Source organism: Macrobrachium rosenbergii, chromosome 6 (assembly GCF_040412425.1).
Source record: "Macrobrachium rosenbergii isolate ZJJX-2024 chromosome 6, ASM4041242v1, whole genome shotgun sequence".
Classification (NCBI taxonomy): domain Eukaryota; kingdom Metazoa; phylum Arthropoda; class Malacostraca; order Decapoda; family Palaemonidae; genus Macrobrachium; species Macrobrachium rosenbergii.
Window position 1 is genome coordinate 723,972 of NC_089746.1, and position 19,144 is coordinate 743,115.

A 19,144-nucleotide genomic window follows, 5' to 3' on the forward strand; every position below is an offset into this window, starting at 1 on the left:
TTCCACCTCCTTTTATTCTCCATTTACTCTTCTTATACATTTGAGAGCATAAATAACTTCCTACACATCATATACCTGTATTTTGATACTGAACATCTCATTGTTATATTCAATAAATGGCAATGAATTCATCCCCAACCCCATATAATTTGTCCACACCATCCACATGGCCCTTTTCTAACTATTTTTCCCTGTGCATCTTTTTCCTAACTATTTTTCCCTGTGCATCTTTTTCAGTCACCTAAAGCTTTGTTTTGCTATTGTTCATTTTTTATCCCGTCCTTTCCACTCGCCTATCAAGTTTTCAATCATTTCTACAACCTCTTCCTCAGACTCTACTGTTGACACTTGGTCATTTGCATAAATCAGAAGGACCTTGATGAATACCAATGTTATCTCAAATTCCTCTGATCCATACCACTGCCACAGTCTTCACTCTTGAGTGTCTGTTATACTACAAAAACATCACTAGTTAATGAGTCTTTCCAGAACATTTTGCCTTTGCATTGCCTATCTAACTGCTTGTCCCAATAATCAGTCAAATACCTTTCCAAGCTCTAAAAATATGTGGTATAATTTTCCCTCCTCTTTGCAGGGTACATTTTCCTAGTTGTCTCATTCTAGGCTGAAACAACTCATTACTGGTTTACCAATTTTCCTAAGCCTTTAAGCCTTTCCTACACATTCAAGGAATCTCATCCTTCTAAAATATCTGCATTGTAATGAATCCCTCTTCTTTTGTATACTATTACTGTCATAGCCTTTTCCCATTCACCTTATCCTAATCTGGCCTTTATAAGGTTTCCATATTTTCTAGTCTGCTAATCAATGCATAGTCTTGGGGCTTTCCCAGTCTTCGTCTCTGAAGGCTCTTTTAATCTCTTCAGATCTTATATTCTCTAAAGGTCTCTTCTATGCCCTAAAGATTTCCAAAATTCTACTTCAATCAACCTGTAGGTCTTTTTTAACCTTTACTCTTCCATTTCCATCATTTACATACTTAACTCATTTCACATCATTTCCCTATTTTCTCTGCCACTTTGCTATCCCGAACAATAATAATAATTTCTTTCATTATCAGCACTGAAATTCTGATTCCTTCTTTTCACTCTTTGCCCTTGCAACCTAACTTGACCTCCTCCTCCTCCTCCTCCTTCTCCTTGCATACAATTCTATCCTCTTCCCTGCCCATCCTTAACTAAAAGCTTGAAGATTCTCTTTTCTTTAGCTAAACCATAATGTCTCTGTTTATCTGCTCCCTTCCCTACTGTCATACTGCATACTACTTCTTTTACCTTTTGTATGAAAAGCATGCCTTCTTTCAGCTATTTTCACTAACCACTTTTTGCTGATAATTTCTCATGGTACTCCTTTTAGATATCTTCATTTTCAAAGTTTACTTCTTTTGAAGATGGGAAAAAGGGAGAACACACTAGCTATAATTTACCGAGAGAAATTACACAATCATGAGCACTGGAAATCCAATTTGGGCAGTAACTCCATAATACCCTAACTCACAACATGGGGCTAAGAGTTTGTTATTACTGTTCACAGCAAGTGTTGTCAATTCCAAAAGTCTTACCTGGAGATACAGAACCTCCCCAATAACAAAATTATTGTATTATCAAAATTAGAGATGAAATGGGGAAGACTTCTGAACTGGAACCAGCAGAAATAAATGAGCGAAAATAAAAACCAAAATCATTCAGGAAAAAGCAAAGCACTCATAAAACAATCAGACAGCAGTGCTTTCTCTTCAAATAGGACATAGTAACAGATTAAAAGTTAAATGCCTAATAACCATAAAAATTTTCTAAATGCCTGAAATGTCAATAACAAAAAACAATCATCACCTTTGCTAAATGATATGGCGAGTTATCATTCTTCTGAGAATTACAAAGATTATGCAAGGACATGTGCTGTCACTGTATGTGATCTTTAATGGAAGCCTTCATTTAAACAATTTGCTTTACATCAAATGTCTTTCCCAAGTACCAGGTAAAGTAATTATTTTCCATAAAACCACAACAGAAATTAACTCAAAATAATATGCAACATCAAACCTTACATGTCTTCTTCAACTAACTCATTTTCTGGTATGAATTCTTAATCTTTATTCAAACATGCATTTGCATTTAACCTATGTGGATAAATATGGCTTCTGAGTGAATAATACAACCACTAAGGAAACTTACATGAATGATATAAGGTCAAAACACAAATCTGCCAAATACTTTATAAAGGATGATTAATTATTCTCATGTTCCCCATTATCATTAGCAAGAATGTCAAATACCTAGTGGTATCTTTAGTGAACAAAACATAATATAGAATAAAATAACCTCACGTAATCAACTACTGTATATGCTCTTTACTTTGTGGTAGGAGACAAGTGTCTCCAAGGAATACCAATCCTTTAATATGGCAACAGTTACAGCAGGTTTACAAAATTTACAATTTTCAACTGTTCATGATCTGCTTGAATAACCTTTAAACAGTAATCTTTGTAAGACATTCTTAAACATTTTTGAAATGAAAGTTATCTTCATATAGTGACTGTATAAAACTACCTGATCAACTTCAAAATAGGCTTTCACAAATATCATCTGTCACTATGGCGTACAACTCTTGTGCCACCACCAAGTATTACACATTCAGGCCTTGCTACCCTAGCTTCCTGGACACCAGCAGTTGTCACTTTGGTATTAGTAACATCTAAGTAACGGAGTGAAGGAACTAAACGTATGATATCCTGTAACCCATAATCAGAGATAGCACATCCAGCAAGAACTAAAGTGTGGAGCACTTTGGTATTCTGGCCTAGGGCTCGTACCAAATTATCAGACAATCCTTCATCTGGTTCCTGGTAAGGTTCATCACCCAAGTCAATATTATCATTAACATTTATGCCGTGATGACAACCTTGCAAATTATCTACATGATTTTCATTTTCTTCATCTTCTCCTTCATCAGCTGGTTTCTGCTTGCTAGATTGCTCTTCATCAACATCTATTTTGCCACTCTCATTCAATGCTCCATCTGAGACCTTTGATGCATCACTTCTCTGCTGGTTGGACTCAGATGTTTTTGCCTTACAAGATGATAAGTGCCTTTTATCTGAATTGCAGCAAGTAAAATTATGTGCCTTGGAATCCTCAACTTCATGCACTCTTCCCTCTTCTTCTTCTCCTCCTTCTTCTTCATCTTCTTCATCTTCCTCCTCCTCCTCCTCCTTCCCCTTCCCAGCTTGAGAATCACTATCATCCTCATGTTCAACTGGTCTGCCATCCCTCCCAATAAAGTAATGTCTATCCTCATCCACTACTTCTGCTCGATTATGTTGAACAACAGGTGCATTCCTCACCCACTGCAAACCCATTCCATCAAGTTCTTCATCATTAACTTGCTGCCAGTGAGGGCCATTAGGGCCAACATTAATAACAACTACTTGATGTCTTTCTTCTTGCCAACGGGGGTCAGGCATAACAAGATTGTGGTCTTGAACAGAATCATGTGAAAGTCTTTTGATTGGCCCCATTGGACCTATGTAAAGTGATTGTAGTTTACCATTCTGTACTACAGACAGGACCTCATTGTCTTCTAGACTGGTCCCTCTCAAGTCCAGGTGTTCTAGATTCTGAAATCCAAAACGGAATCCAAGCGCTATGTAAGCCATGGCCCTGCCAACTTTGGGTAAGTTCCTCAGCACTAAACTTTTAAGTGTATCAATTTTACTGAGAACCATGAGATCATAATCATCAATCCAGTTACACTTGGTAATCTTGAGGTACTGCAAATTAGTAAGAATTTTGTGGGTTCTTTTGAAATAAGAACCTTCAACTACTGGTGAAGGAAGATTAACGCATTCACAGTCAACTAAAGAAAGCTTTTTAATAGACTTTATAGGGAGAAAGTCATGAATTTTCACTCTCTTTGCATCAATAAAAGCCTCACACAGTGTTAGTTCTTCTAGTTCTTGACATTTTTCTCCTAATAACTTTAAAAAGCTTGCACTTATAAGAGGGACCTTTGACCTTGGGGTCCCAGCAAATCTTCTTTTGAATCCTCGCAAAATAAGGCGTCGTGTTGATGGCCGGAGGAAAGTGTGCCATTGTCGTAACTGCTGAAGGGAGAGGCACCCAGCACTGAAGTCAACTTCAACCCACAATGATTTATCCCTGGCTACTTTACTAAATCGTTCACAAGTTCTGAAAGTAAATAAGAATAAAGATAATCCCAACTACTATCATTATTTCTGACAGACTTGACAAGTGCCAGCTGTCTGAGGAGTAATCATTTTTATATATATACAGTATATTAATAGATTCCTTGCTAAAATGAGTACAAAATTTAAAAGCTTATCTAATTATTTTTACATAAAATAAATCCTAAACTTTTTAATCTGTTTAAAAGTAAATTATATTATTCATGGAATACAAACCATAGTTTTACAAAGGTCTTTGAAGCTACTTGTAATGGCTAAAGCAAAAATGCTTTAGAAAAAGGATTTTGACAAAGGAAAAATCTATTTCTGGAGAGGGGCCCGTGTCACCCGGTGAAATAGTCCATTCAGCACTTATTTCTAGGTAATTCCGTTAGATACCAGAGAAAGCTAAATGAAATGCTGGAGTTACTACCCCCAGGGCGTCCACTAGATGGAGTCGTCTAAAAAGGGTGAACTAAAAAACACGGAATGCTTTAGAAATGCCTTTAATCCTATTTGTAACTACTAAGGACAATTTCAAAGACTACACACTAATTAGTTATTGACAGTTAAGCACTAACATGCTGCTCAAATGTCTGCTAATGATGCAGGCAGGTGGGAATTTATATACAACTAAGACTTCAATAGAAAACTATAATGAAATTACTTCAAATTCCCATACTTGAGTGCTGTTTAAATATAGCACAAAGCAGTGTTATAAATTACAAATAAAAAAAAAGGCACAAAATATGAATCCTGGTGGAGCCAAGTCTCCCATGAATGGTGAATGAAGATAAACACTAAAATATAAAAAAATAATGATTCTTATGATAAAATAAATTTTTTAAGGACTTACCCTCTATCATTTGTTTTATCTGCAACTACTTGGCGCAGGTTCAGCAAATGTTAAAATTGAAACAATCCTTAAAGAACACTCTAAACAGTTACTCCCACTTTTGGAGAGTTGGGGTGAGACAGTGACTGTTTTGGGTGTCATTCTTTTCTTAATCTCTTAGGCGGGGAGGAGGGAGGGAGGGATCTCAATGACAGAGGGTAAATACCTAAAAAACTGATTTTATCATAAAAATAATTATTTTTGATGTGAAATTTATCCTCTACCATTTGCTGACTCCAACTTTGTGTGCTGGAGGAGGGTAAGAGATTACCCTATACTGTAATCAAATGATCAAATATTATAAATGTCCTTATTCCAGCTTACCTGATGAATATGATCCCATGGCAAGTACTTGACACATGAGGATCTTCATGAGGTCCACTATTGTACAAGGCGGAATGTGGACCCCCAAAATGGCCATTGGTTGATTATTGTACAATGCAGAATGGTAAGTTAGGTCTCTGTGCCTCAGGCCTGCAGAGCTGATGATAGCTAAAACCACAACTAAACATAATCCCTAAAAAGATACCACCTACCTACCTGAGTTGTTCTAGCACCTTACACCCAAAACAATAACATCGATTTGCAAGAAAAGGTGGTTCCTAATCTGCTCAAGGTAGCTTTCTTCAATAAGGAGCAATGGCTCTGCAACATAAGTCCAACACCACTTACTCTAACATACTTTGTTTGCCCTTACTTAAAAGAAACAAAGTAAATATAATTAAGCATAATACTGTAATCAAAACAAAAGTAGAGTATGAAATTACCATGTATGAACTCCAGTACATAAGGTTTCCCACTTACCCAGGATGAGGATCGACATTGAGAGCCTTTATTCGTTCGTAACAAATGAGAGGTAGAGACTAGGAGAAATCATCCCTGCCAAAACTATAGGTGCTAGTGTATGGCAGTCTTCACACTGGATCTCAAGTAGTTAGACGTGAACACAGAGCTAAATACCACTGAGCTACCAAAACTAGATGGTCTAGCGCCAGGTACTGATGAAAACTAATAGATATAGCCACTGCTCTGACATACTGTGGCCTCACCTTCAATAGGGAATTCTTGACTGTGCAAAATAGGTTCCTACACTGTTCCCTTAATAGTTTAAGATAGGCTGTATAAATCCTTATAACCCTAACAGGGAAAATAAGTAGCTCTTCATTTTCAGGTATTAGGGGTTCTGGAGAGGGAATTGAGAAAACTCTTGGAAGAGTTTTAGCTTTGACATCATTCTTAGCACAAAAGGATACCAAAAAAGATATTCTGCTCCCATACGCAAAAACGCTACTAATGATGATATCGCTCATAATTCAAAAAATTGTTTGGTTGAAGCCACGGCTACCAATAAGTGTTTTCTAAGAAAGAGCCTTGAGAGAATCCTTTCTCAGGGATTTGAAGGGAGGGCCTCTAATGTGTCTCAAGATAACATTCAGGTGCCAAAAAAGCAGCTTTAGCAGAACATTCGGCATTCCAGTTGACATGAGCAAATAGCTTCGCATAAATCAATCTCTCTTGAAACACCCAATCCAGAATGCCATAATACACGAGTCAGCGTGGATTTACAGCCTTTGATGGAGGAAACAGACAAAACTTTGGCATCTTTCAAGAAACGCAGAAACTTTATTATACATATATTGTTAATGTTGGTGCAGAGACAGGAAATACCCCTGGACTTGCACCATGATCTATACAGCTGCTCCCACTGTACTGATCAAGAAATTAGTGGACTTTCCCTTGCCATTAGGATATAGTCCCTAGATGACTTGGAAAAGTCTCTAGGGCTGGGGAGCTTGTTGACAGTTTCCATGCAGTTAGGCGAAGCATGCTGATATTTCTGTGAAGCTTCCCTGTCCCCACCTCATGGAGTAGATCTGTCCATGGAGGTAATTGTCTGGGACCTTCTACCGACATTTCCAGGTCTGTAAACAATGCCTCCTCAGCTACCAAGGCACAATTGGAATCATGGTGGTGTTCCTGAGAGCCCTGAACTTCTTGAGTAGAGTCACTACTCAACTTATGAATGAGTTACGTTCCGGACGGCCATTCGTATCTTGAACTGTTCACAAATTGGTTTTTAATAAATAGTGCATAATTTTTTGATGTTTATATTCCCGAGTTAACCTGGGAGTCACAGATAATACTAGTTCCACTGTATTTTTTAATCATGCAATATTATAGAAAATTACTTCATAAAAAAGAAGAAAAGATTCATGGAACATTAAAAATTTTGTATTTTTTCCAAGCTTTGCAAGTTATGAACTTAGAAGAATTTCACAGGAGCAGTGTCAGATACTGGAAATTCACAAAGTAAACAATGCACACCACCATCTATTGACAAAAATACATCCTAAATATTTCCTATGGGGAGAGGAAATATAGAAAATGGGAATTCATCAAAGAACTAATTAATCGGGAAGACAGAAATAAGTACGAATATTTTATGAATATGAACGAGTATTCTCATGATTGTAAGAATACAAGGTAGTAATCACGAGAATATGCAGGATAATCAGGGAAGAGGCTAAAGTATCAGGTTCTTCTTCTTCCTCGTGTTCTGTTCTTTGCAAACATTCTTACTAGCAGAATAGGTGCACAGAGCAAAATTTAAAAATACGGGTGGCAAATGGGAGTGCTAAAAACACAATTTTAATTTGTGACCCTGTCTGTTCATATCTCTGAGTGTTTGTCTACTGCCCAGGCTTGAGGGTCTGGAACTAGGGAGACATACAGCTCAAGATGACAATTCTGCTTCATTGTGAAGAGATTGGTAAGGGGTTGGATGAGCACTCCAAATCACCTCACAAACTACAGGGTTAAAGATTAATCGTGGGAGAGTACCTGACTTGGACAACTTAACATGTCTTCCAGAACGTTGTCAACCAGGCATAAACTGGGGCATCAGGACAAGCTTCCCCTCCTCCGGAGGCTAAATCCCTGGTGATGGCTACCAAGGTTTCTGACTTCATAGCTCCGTCTTCTTAGATTAGCCAGAGATGTCACATTCGAGAAGACAGAAATTACTTTGTTGGATACTGCTCCTTCCATGTCTTTCAGTCACTTTTGGATAGCCAACAACTCCCTGCAGTTTATGCGAAGACTTGCTTCTTTTGGTGACCACACCCCTGAAACAACTTGGTTCCTGATAACCACAGCCCCATCCTCGTCTGAGGCATCTGAATACAGTGAGAGGTCTGGGCTTGGGGACTAGGGACTTCCCTGCAGGAAGCACTTCTATGGACATCCACCAACTAAGGTAAGGGATCAGTTCTTGGCTCCATGGCACCAACTCATGGTCTGGCTGAATCTCTCCGTGCCAGTGCCTCTCAAGTGCAACTGGGGGGGCGGGGGCATCATCCAAAGTTGAACAACTGGAACTATCTCCTCCAGAAATGACATATGGCCTAATAGATAAAGCCAGCACTGGCAGACATTCTCCCTGGGGAGGTGAATTCTCTTGTGATTAATAACAGACTGTCTACTAGAGCTTCCGTAGGAAAAACCTTGAAAAGAACAAAATTAATCACCACACCAGGTAGGTCACCCTTTGTAGATTCCAGAGATGATTTTGCAACATTTATAAGTAAGCCTATGGCTTTTACCAAGCCAAGTACAAGCTCTCTTGCCCTCAGGTAATCCTCTCTGGGCTTCACAAAGATAATCAGTCATCCAGGTACAGAAGTATCCTTACTCCTATAAAAGAAGCCACCTGCGAAGGGGATAGCACCCTGGTGAAAACTTGGTTCACCCTCCCCCCTGAGTTTTCAAGCTCAGGGGGGAGGGTGAGCCTGTCAAATATGTCAAATTACATTTGATGGGTTCAACCTCCCCCCAGAGCTCTGAAACTCAGCAAAAGATCGAGGTTGAAATTTCTGTTTAAAATTTTTAGTAACTTTCTATAGAAATGCATAGTACTTATTATGTGGTAAATCATTTATTTATCATACAAAACAAATAAACATACCATAAAAATTCTCTCATCTCAGTAAAAGAGAGAGAGAGAGAGAGAGAATGGTTATTTTTATTCTTTATTAAACTTAATATTAATATTTGAAAATTAGTACTGTAAATCATTATTTTATTATAAAATGTACCCTCTAAAAATAATGTTGCCAAAATGTGATCAAGTGAATTTCTTTTTTTTTCTTCTTTCTTTCTCTCTCTCTCTCTCCAAAGGGTAGAATGTGAGGAAATAAATAGGTAGATAAACAGATACATAGTTCTCTCTCTCTCTTGCCTGAAAAGATACTGCTAATTTGTGCCTGTTTAATGTTTTAAAAATGCAGAGTAAAGGTAATACATATTTGGAAGACAAAAAACAAACATATAAATTTTGTTGTTATCAGTTGCTTAAAGAGAAATGGATTAACATTCCTTGAGAGATTAAAAGAGATAAACTCTCTCTCACTCACTTTTGCCTCACGTGACAGCACAAGGGTTGGAAGTAAGTATGTACAGTATATATTTTTAAGGGTACTAATGCTTTTGATGTAGGATGATACTCTAAGTAAACATTAGGTATTTTAACTTTCAAGATAGGCAGTTATACGCAGTTTTTGAGAGGGATTCTAAGTATTCTTGGATATTAACTATTCCAGGGATCTGCAAATATGGGAGGTTTAGCTGAAACCAATGACTGTCTGCTAAGGAGGGAGACCTACGGAACCAGCAGAGAGCATAGCTGCTCTCTCCTGTGAATTTTGAGGTTGCTTTTAACATGAGACAGTTCACCTATCACATCAAGAAATGCCTTATCTAGGGAAGTAAAAATACTTCAGGCCTTATCAAAGGAACCCTGGCCAATGGAGGAAGAAGTTCATCAAACTCCTTTAAATACGTTTAACAGTGTTCAGCATGATTCACTAAAAGACAGCTTTGATGGCGTTAGCCAAGCTCTTATACATATTCTCGGCCTCTTGAATTGAGAAATGTAACTCAGCAGGTGTAATTGCCACTCCCTTGGCTAGAAAAACACAGACAAAAACAGACCATCCTCGGCTGGATCAGGAGAAAAAGTGGGAAAAAATTCCCTGTACATCAAAGTCTTCCTAGCAGGTAGGAAGGGAGACATGAGAGAGGGCCTCTAAGAGGAGATTCTCTTAGGCAAAACATTTGCGATCGAGTCAAATCTCCCAAGAACAGAATCTGATCCCTTAAAGGATGAACTAGAGATATCTGTCAGAGCACAACTGAACCAATTCCTTAAAAACTGAGGGGATAGATCTCAATGCTCCTCTTCCTTCTCCACATCTTGTATAGGAGGTGAAGGAGAATGCTGACAGGAAGAGCCAGGTCTGTAAGAGTCTTTTACATCAGAGACAAGAGATGTAGCCCCAGAACCTGATAGTCTAGCAAGACCAGGAACTAAAGTTCTCATAATCCATTCTGGCAGAAACTCAAAAGTTGAAGGCTGTCTCTCAACACAGGAAGGAGTCAAATTATTAGATGCAGAGGAGAAAGAACCCTCTCCTGAGGCAACTTACCCTCCAAAACTGGAAAAGTCTGTGCACTTCACTGAGGCAACTATAAACCTGATCACACATACTTAACACCTCCCACAGCCTATGAACAGAAAGAGGACTTGATGCCTCAAGCAGCTTCAACAAATGTGTGTGGATTCACAGATGCCTCATGCACTCACTAGTCCTTCATGTGGACTCGCCGACACCTTGTGCAGATTTGCTGACGCCTTGTGCGGACTTGCTGATGGCTCGTGCAGACTCACTGACAACTCGTGCGGACTTGCTGATGCCTGTGGGGACCCACTGATGCCCTGTTCAAACTAGAAAATGCCTTGAGTGGCTTCGATGACACCTCTTGCAAATCGATGACATCTGTAGAACTGTAAGCAGACTTGATGGCCCCCATGGCATCGATCGCCAAGCAAAAACCAATGGACCTACAGGCAAATGCAAAAATCTGGCAAGCTTAGCCACAGCTTGAAAGAATGTTTATAAAAGCCATAAAACCCCAGGCAAGGACACACCAGTGGCCCTGTCAAAAACAAAACTTGGACTATCGGTGATCAAGGGGAGGACTGGCACAAACACTTACTACCCGACTGCCTATCTACACACCCAACTCTTGCGACAGCTGCTGGTGCAACAGCAGCACTCATTACAGATCACAATCAGTTACTTGGCTGAGGCGAATCACTAGAATAACCATGGGACAACAGGGTGAAACATGAAGATCTAGACCTACCATAAAACACGAAGATCAAGACCTACCATACCTGTCCTCAGGCAACCCCGATCTAACTCTGTCCATGGAGGAACAATATTGGGATGTTGATGCCAGTGTTAGTTGCCATAAATAAACCAATAAATCCTGGTATGTTAGTCCTTGTCTGAACTCTGGGACTACAGTACCAAGCCCATTGGCAGGGGCCATCATGGTGACAGGCAAGGCTGCATCCACAGAGTGGCCAAAGGAATGAGGGGACACTGTCACTGCCAACTCACTACACATGTTTGATGCAAAAGATTAAAATTTGTTACAAAAAAATCACATCTACATTTACTCAAATCAATACTGTATCTGACTCCAATATACAATCACTCAAAAAAGTTTTGCAACATACTTCAAACTCAATTGTAAGCACATGAAACAACTGAACACTAGTGGTGGGTCTGAGAAATTACCTGCAGTTTCCCTTAAACAGGGCTTTTTCTGATACTGCTTACTGTTGTCATACTTTACTTAATAAAAGGATGTTACTATAATACTTCAGAAGTCATCGCTGTTCTTATATTTTAATATTTTCATCTCCAACTGCCATCACTATCTTTGTTTTATCTCCTTCATATGTGTGAACTTTGTAGACATAGGCCTACGACTGTTTTAAGTTGAACTATTAGTCTAATTAACATCAACAATTACGACTTTTGTAAAGATTTGCTTGCACATTATTATTAAAATCAAATTTCTGAATCCAGTAATCCTATGTATATTGTGAACTAGTGAAACCATAATAAATATACTGAACTTCTAGGTATTCCAAAATGTTTTTGATATACCAGAGAAAAAGAGCTTTCAGGAAAGCTGGGTTACTAACCCCAGATCATATATATTCTCCAAGGAAGACGTCCCGTGTAACCTGGTGAAAAGATCCATTCAGCACGGAGTCTTTCTCGGTAATCTCCCCTGTTAAAACCAGAAAAGCTAAATGAAATGCTGGAGCCCCCACACAGCAAACACCCGCCAGATGGAGTCGACACCAGCGCCACCTAACTCATTCCATTTTCACGGAACGTGATCGCTAGAGATTCCTTTTTGTGTGCAAAAGTCCCTTTTGAGGTTTATTTTCATCTTCCACCATGTCTACCGAGCAACTGTATACCATCAACACTAGTTAATTCCATCTTATTGTGGGGTTTTGTTCTATATTTTGGCTGTAATGATCCTTATTTTGTGCAATTTTGAGATTTTTATGGCATCCACGGCGTTCTTCACCAGCCATGAGTACCAGTGTTTTATTGTTTTTTAGGCATCAGTTCTTTTTTGTTTAGTTTAATAATTAAAGGGATTTATATGTTATTTTCTGCCCCATGGTTCTCTCTTGACCTCTCTTGGTCTTGGGCCCCCATTTTGTTTTGTGTTTTTATTTGTGTCCCTTTTATTTAGGATATTTGCCATTAATGATCCCCCAACTTTTGGGTTTTGATTAATTTTATGTTTGTCTCTGCATCCCTACTTAGAAGTGCTGTTTAGTTTTATTCTGAGCGATGGTGCCCATTGTTTTTATTCATTGTTTACCTTTAGCGTTTTAGGCCTCAGATCTAACCACTTCCCGAGGTAGGCTTCGCACCTGTTATCATTTTATTATCCCATGTTCATGTGATGGTTATTTAGTGGAGTAGGCTTCTTTTGCTTCCCTCCTCTTGCCCATTCGCGTGGAGAATCCATCAGGTTGAGGAGTTTTGGTTGCTGTTTCCTCCAGGGTCGTTTTGGTGGCCTCATTATGCTTTAGTTTTGTCCCTCACTTCCTTTGGGGGGGATCTTATTCTTTGGATGTGTCTACTGTCTAGGTTTTTACTTTGTTTTTACCCCCTTGTTTTTATAATTTTGGTTTATTTTGTGTTCACAAAATTTCTGGTCCCTGTTTGCTGTCCTCCTCCCTTCCGCACTCCTTCCGTTTTCCTAGCCTATACTGGTTTTATTTCCTTGTTTTAGACTCACCTTCTCAGGCAGTGGGAACATGATTTTCGGGTTGCATCCCTCCCCTTAATTTTTGAGGCCACCCTCCTAAGGATTCATGATGCTTGGAGTGGTTTTGGGGTGTTTCAGTTGAACTGGGTGATTTATTTCCCCTGTCTCCTGTTCTCATTTTCGGCCTACCACTCTCCCCCTCCTCCACCATGTCCCCCTCCCCTCCCAGCCTTGTTTTATTATGAATTATTTGAGCTAGATGGCGTTTTCTCTGAGTTCAGGGACTCCTCCATTTGGTAGAGGGATTCGCTCCCTCCCATACAGTCCCTAGGGGTTGCTGTGTTGGTGTTGGTGGTTTCGTTTACTCGTGTGCTCGAATCGTGTTCGAACACTCTCTCCAGTTTCTTTTCTCCCCGTCGGGTTACATGTTGTGTTGTATTATGGTTGCTTCGGCTTTGTTTGTTTCTGGCTTGAGCATCTTGCCCACCTTGCTTCACTGTTTGGGAAGTTTCACTTAGAGAGGAGGAGATTATATATAAGGGGCGGATCCCTCCGGTCTCGGGTAGTTTGCACCTTTGTACCATCACTTGTTTAATGTTATTTTTATTATGTATATACATATTTAGATAAGTGTATTTATCTAATCCTGTTCACACTCCCTCCTTTTATATTTTTATTATTTTGAGTCGGTTCTACACCCTTCTTCTCCCGTTGTTTTACTGGCAACCCTTGCGGTGAGTTCTGTTGTCTCATACCTTTCATTCCCGGAATTCCGGGGGTCTGGAAGATTTTTACCTTCCACTCTGTGTAATTTAGAGCTTATTGGCCTCCCTGTTAACGAGGGATTTCTCCTCCACGGGTATTCCAGTTGTGGCAAATTCCCCCTTGCCAGCTTTAGGGAGTGCTTAGAGTGGTAGGTTCATGTACTTTTACTTTCTTACAGACTGTTGGCTGTGAGGAGCCTGGGTGCACTCGCCTTTTCTCTGCAACAACCTGTGCGGACACGTGGTGTGCGGACCCACGCTGGTTGTGCGGTCGGCTCGGGACCTGATTGTCTGGCACCCTGATGGCTGTGAGGTTTGCTTTGCCTCCTGTGCCTAAGCGTCCAGGATGAGTCGGTAAGTGACAGTCTTCCTCCGTGTGCGCTCCTCATGTTTGAATACTGTTTATATGATTCTCGAATTATTCTTTCGTTCTGCTAATTGTTGGTTTTTCTTACAGGCGGACGAGTCCTCCAAGAAGTCTGCCTTGGAATCCCTCCCGCCTTGGGTGGCTGGGTTTGGAAGGAACGTTCCGTCGGGGAAGCCCTATGTCCTCGGCGCCAAGTTGAGGGACCTGCTTTACCCGGCGCACGGGTGGCGGCCGCAGTGCCAGAAGATCTTGCCACCCCATCATCCAGCAGATCCGGGATGTGACCCAGCCACCCCAAGTAGATATTCTTTATGCCGAAGGTTTCAGGACCTTCTGCCATTTTGTCTTGGACCTGGAACCAATGAATGTTCCGAGGACCAGGTGGTATGTGGCTAAGTGAGGTTGTTGGGCCTGGGCCCCCTTTTTTCTCCCCAGTTTCTTCTGTATCATCTTTTGCAGGTTTTGTAAAGTCTTCCTCCTTGGGTGATAGAGCTCCATCAGCCATCCCCAAGTTGAAGTTGAAGACTTCATGGAAGGCGAAGGGCTATAAGTCCTCGTCTTCCAAGAAACCATTGCCTTTCCCCGTCGAAGGCTAAGGTCTCAGCACCTGTAGCCTCGGAGCAAGTCTGGTTCCTCCGGCAAAGGCGCACGTAAGAGGGCAGCATGAAGCCCTCCTCGCCAGCCTGCCTTTGATGCGGAGGCCTTTGCTGAACCAGCTCTTCCAAAACGTTCTTATATGAGGACCTGGACTCAAATTTACAAAAATCTCAGAAAAGTTGGCCAGCCATGACAATATACTGGCGGGAATGGCTCGCCCACCCCAGCCGAACCACAGTATGTCATCCCCGACACTGCGGACCTCCCTCCTTTTATGTCGGGAACCCTGGCGTTTTATTCTCCGGGCCATCCAACATGATGGCAATTTAACAGTCGAAGGTCTTGGCACGAGGCGGTTGGAGGAATGGAGTTCTTCCCCACGATCTCTTGCCACCCTACCCAGGCTTCGTTAGGCTAACAGAGGAAGCCTGGGGCGTTCAGATAAGGTTCCTAGGGAGACTGTGATCGTCCCTAGGGACCAAGCTCAGTCGGCTCTCCTGCGCACTCTGACGGAGTGGCAGGCAGACAATACAAAGTTGACACCTTTCAAGGGCAGCTTCACCATGTTCGCCCTGGAGACAACTTGCCCACCCCCTGTTTGAACAAAATCGCTCTGGCTACGGCCCGGCGTGCTTTGAAGGGTTTCCTCACCACAGCTGAGGGAAACAGACTCCACTTCCCTGGTATTCCCGGGAGGTGATCTTCTGGACGGATGCACCGTCCACTTTCACTGTTCTCGGGGAAGTTGGACCCCTTTGTGCTTCCTCCCAGTTCAGTGAGCAGCTCCCAAGCTGCCGGAATTCTGGTATATTGCGGAGTTTGATGCCCGGACTAAGCTAGCCCGGTCCCTGAACTCCGTCTGCCTTATGAAGCCACTGCCGTCTCCTGCGCGGTGTCCATTCTTCCAAGTTTTTGGCTAAGTCCTGCTGGCTGGCTTTCAGTCTGACCTTTTTGAATTCATCATGGCCAGACTTGAATGCAGAAAGTTCATTTTTGCTGATGCCACCATCCGTCACGAGCCTAACAAGCTCGTAAAGAGCTCGATCTGGGGGCCTAACCTCTTCCCGGAAAAGAGGTTACGAATGTCATGGTGAGGCTACAAGGGCCAACCAGAGTCTGCGCTCTCGCTGGGGCATTTCATCCTACAAGCGCAAGACCCCAGAATCTGGCGGCCCCCAGGCGAGAGGAGGCAAACGTTTCAGGAGGCATAAGAGACCCCACCATCAGGCGGTGGTCAAGCCGTCCCGGTCTCGGCAGTGGCACAGCCCTCCACCTCAAAGGCTCATCCCCAACAATATGTGCTGGTTCAACCAGCTCATTCCTGCTGGGACATGTGTTGCTCACCAGCATACAACCCCTCCTATGAGGGCTGTGGATACTTTCACGGCCTTAATAGGAGCACAAGGGGAAGAGGTCATTGCCCTCATAAAATCCAACACCACCCCAAGAGGTAAACCTGGACGTGGTAGAGGGAACAAACCCGCTCCCTCCCACTGAGAGAACACAGGTAGGTGGTCGCCTGTATTGGTTCAGGGACCAATGGACCTTCAGCCCTTGGGCACACAGCATTGTGTCCAAGGGTCTAGGATGGAGCTGGATCAAAAACCCTCCTCCTCTGACCAGGTTTTACCAGCCACCTCACCAATCCTGCAGGATTACGTGGGCAGAATTGCTCAACAAACAAGCAATAAAGAAAGTAAGGCACCTAAAGTTTCAAGGCAGGTTATTCACTGTTCCCAAAAAAGACTCCGACCAGCAAAGAGTGATCCTGGATCTGTCGCGTCTAAATCTCTATATAAAATGCAACAAATTTCGCATGCTTACGGTAGCTCAGGTACGGACTCTACTTCCGCGTGGAGCCGTCACCACCTCTATCGATCTTTCAGACGCTTATTATCACGTCCCGGTTGCTTTGAACTTCTCTCAGTTCCTCGGTTTCAGACTCGAGAATCAAGCCTACTCCTTCAGGGTCATGCCCTTTCTAAACATTGCGCCCAGGATATTTACAAAGCTGGCGGACACGGTAGTTCAACAACTCCGGTCCCGAGGGATATCCCTAGCAGCGTGCCTGGACGATTGGATAATTTGGGCACCAACAGTTCTGGAGCGTCAGAAGGCTACATCCATGGTCATCAACTTCCTGGAGTCGCTGGGTTTTCAGCTGAACAGAGAGAAGTCCCGCCTGACTCCGGAGTCCCGGTTTCAGTGGCTGGGTCTCCAGTGGGATCTGTCCTCTCACACGTTATCTCTCCCCGCCTCCCAAGAGGAAAGAGATAGCATCTCTCACCAGAAAATTTCTGAAAAATCAATCAGCATCCCGCCGGTCCCAAGAAAGAGTCCTTGGGTCTCTTCAATTTGCCTCAGTGACGGACCTGCTCTTAAAAGCAAAACTAAAGACATAAACAGAGTGTGGCGGAGTCGAGCCAATGTCAAGCTCAGAGACAAGGTCTCCTCTATTCCTCGAATCTTAAAGACCAGACTGCGGCCTTGGGCCAGTCAGAGGCCTGTAACAAGTCAGTTCCGCTTCAATTTCCCCCCCGGCACTAGTTGTTCACACGGACGCTTCCTAAGCGGCTGGGGGATATTCACCAAAACAAAAAGTACAAGGAACGTGGTCCACAATGTTTCAGCAGTTCCATATAAACACCCTGGAAGCTATGGCGGTTTTTCTAACTCTAAAGAAAATCCGCCCCCCTCTAACCGATTCATATCAGGCTGGTATTGGACAGCGCAGTGGTAGTTCATTGCATCAACAGGGCGGCTCCAAATCAGGTCGAGTAAACCAGGTAATGATTGCTATCTTCTCCCTGGCGAACAAGCACAGCTGGCATCTGTCAGCCACCCACCAGCGGGGTTCGGAACGTGGTGGCAGATTCCCTGTCCAGGCTACTCCGTTGGAGACGGAGGGTCCCTGGACGGGAATCCTTCAAATGGATTTGCCGCCAGGTTCCGGGTCTCCAAGTGGATCTGTTTGCTACGGAGAGCAACTTCAAGCTCCCCTGTTATGTGGCCCCGAACCTGGACCCCCAGGCGTACGCCACGGACGCAATGACAGTAGATTGGAACTATTGGGAGAAAATTTATCTGTTCCCTCCAATAAATTTGCTGCTGAAAGTATTACACAAACTCAGGACATTCAAAGGTCAACCAGCCCTAGTAGCCCCTATTGGCCGAAGAGCAATTGGTTCCCTCTTCTTCAGGAACTGGGATTGCAGAGTCTTGATTCCCAAGCCCAAACTGACCCAGACAGTACAAACCAAGACTGTGTCAGCTTCCTCAAGAATTCAGAATGCCCTAGTTTTATGGACTTTATAAAATTCGCAGCCCAAAAGGAGCAAACATTGACCCTGTCAACACTCTGTTTTTAGAATCAGACAAAAGAGATTCTACTCTTAGACAATATGACTCAGCAGTCAAAAAATTAGCCTCCTTCCTGAAAACATCTGAAGCCAAAATCATGACGACTAATTTAGCAGTTTCCTTCTTTAGGTCACTGTTTGAGAAAGGCCTTGCTCGGCCACTATTACCACAGCCAAGTCAGCCCTGAAGAAGGTATTTCTATACGGCTTTCAAATTGACCTTACAGATTCCTATTTTTCATCTATCCCCAGAGCATGGCTCGTCTGAGACCCGTATCACGCCCACAGTCTGTTCGTGGTTCCTCAATGACGTCCTTAAGTTAGCATCAGAGATGAACAACTTTCAATGCTCTTATCAGGATCTGTTAAGGAAGACTTTATTTCTGATTAGCTTGGCTTCAGGTGCAGAATCTCAGAGCTATCGGCTCTCACTAGAGGTGATGATTTTGTGAACTTCCTCCCGTCTGAGAGAGGTCCTCCTTTCCCTGACCCTAGATTCTTAGCCAAAAATGAAGACCCACAAGACAGGTGGTCCCCTTGGAAGGTGGTGCCCCTTCCACAAGACCAGTCTTTATGTCCAGTGTATACACTTAAATCTTACCTTTTAAGAACTCCACAGAGTAAGTCGGGTCCTTAGATCAGGGAGAAAGGTGGTACTCTTTCACTAAATGCAATAAGACAACAGATTTTGTATTTTATTAAACAAGCCAACCCAGATTCAGTTCCTAAGGTTCATGATATTCGAGCAGTTGCTACTTCCATTAATTACTTTCATAATATGGACTTCTCAGAACTCTCTAAATACAC

The 19,144-nt window shown here is 42.2% G+C and overlaps 1 protein-coding gene across 1 annotated transcript in view; it reads right to left on the reverse strand.

The window, feature by feature from the left end:
• Positions 1 to 213: 213 nt before the first annotated feature.
• Positions 214 to 19,144, reverse strand: part of LOC136839102 (uncharacterized) — a 66,209-nt gene continuing 47,278 nt past the window's right edge. The window contains exon 2 of the mRNA XM_067104746.1: positions 214 to 4,208. Within this exon, the coding sequence (XP_066960847.1) occupies positions 2,603 to 4,208 (1,606 nt within the window). The 3' untranslated portion in view covers positions 214 to 2,602. The remainder of the gene's footprint in view (positions 4,209 to 19,144) is intronic.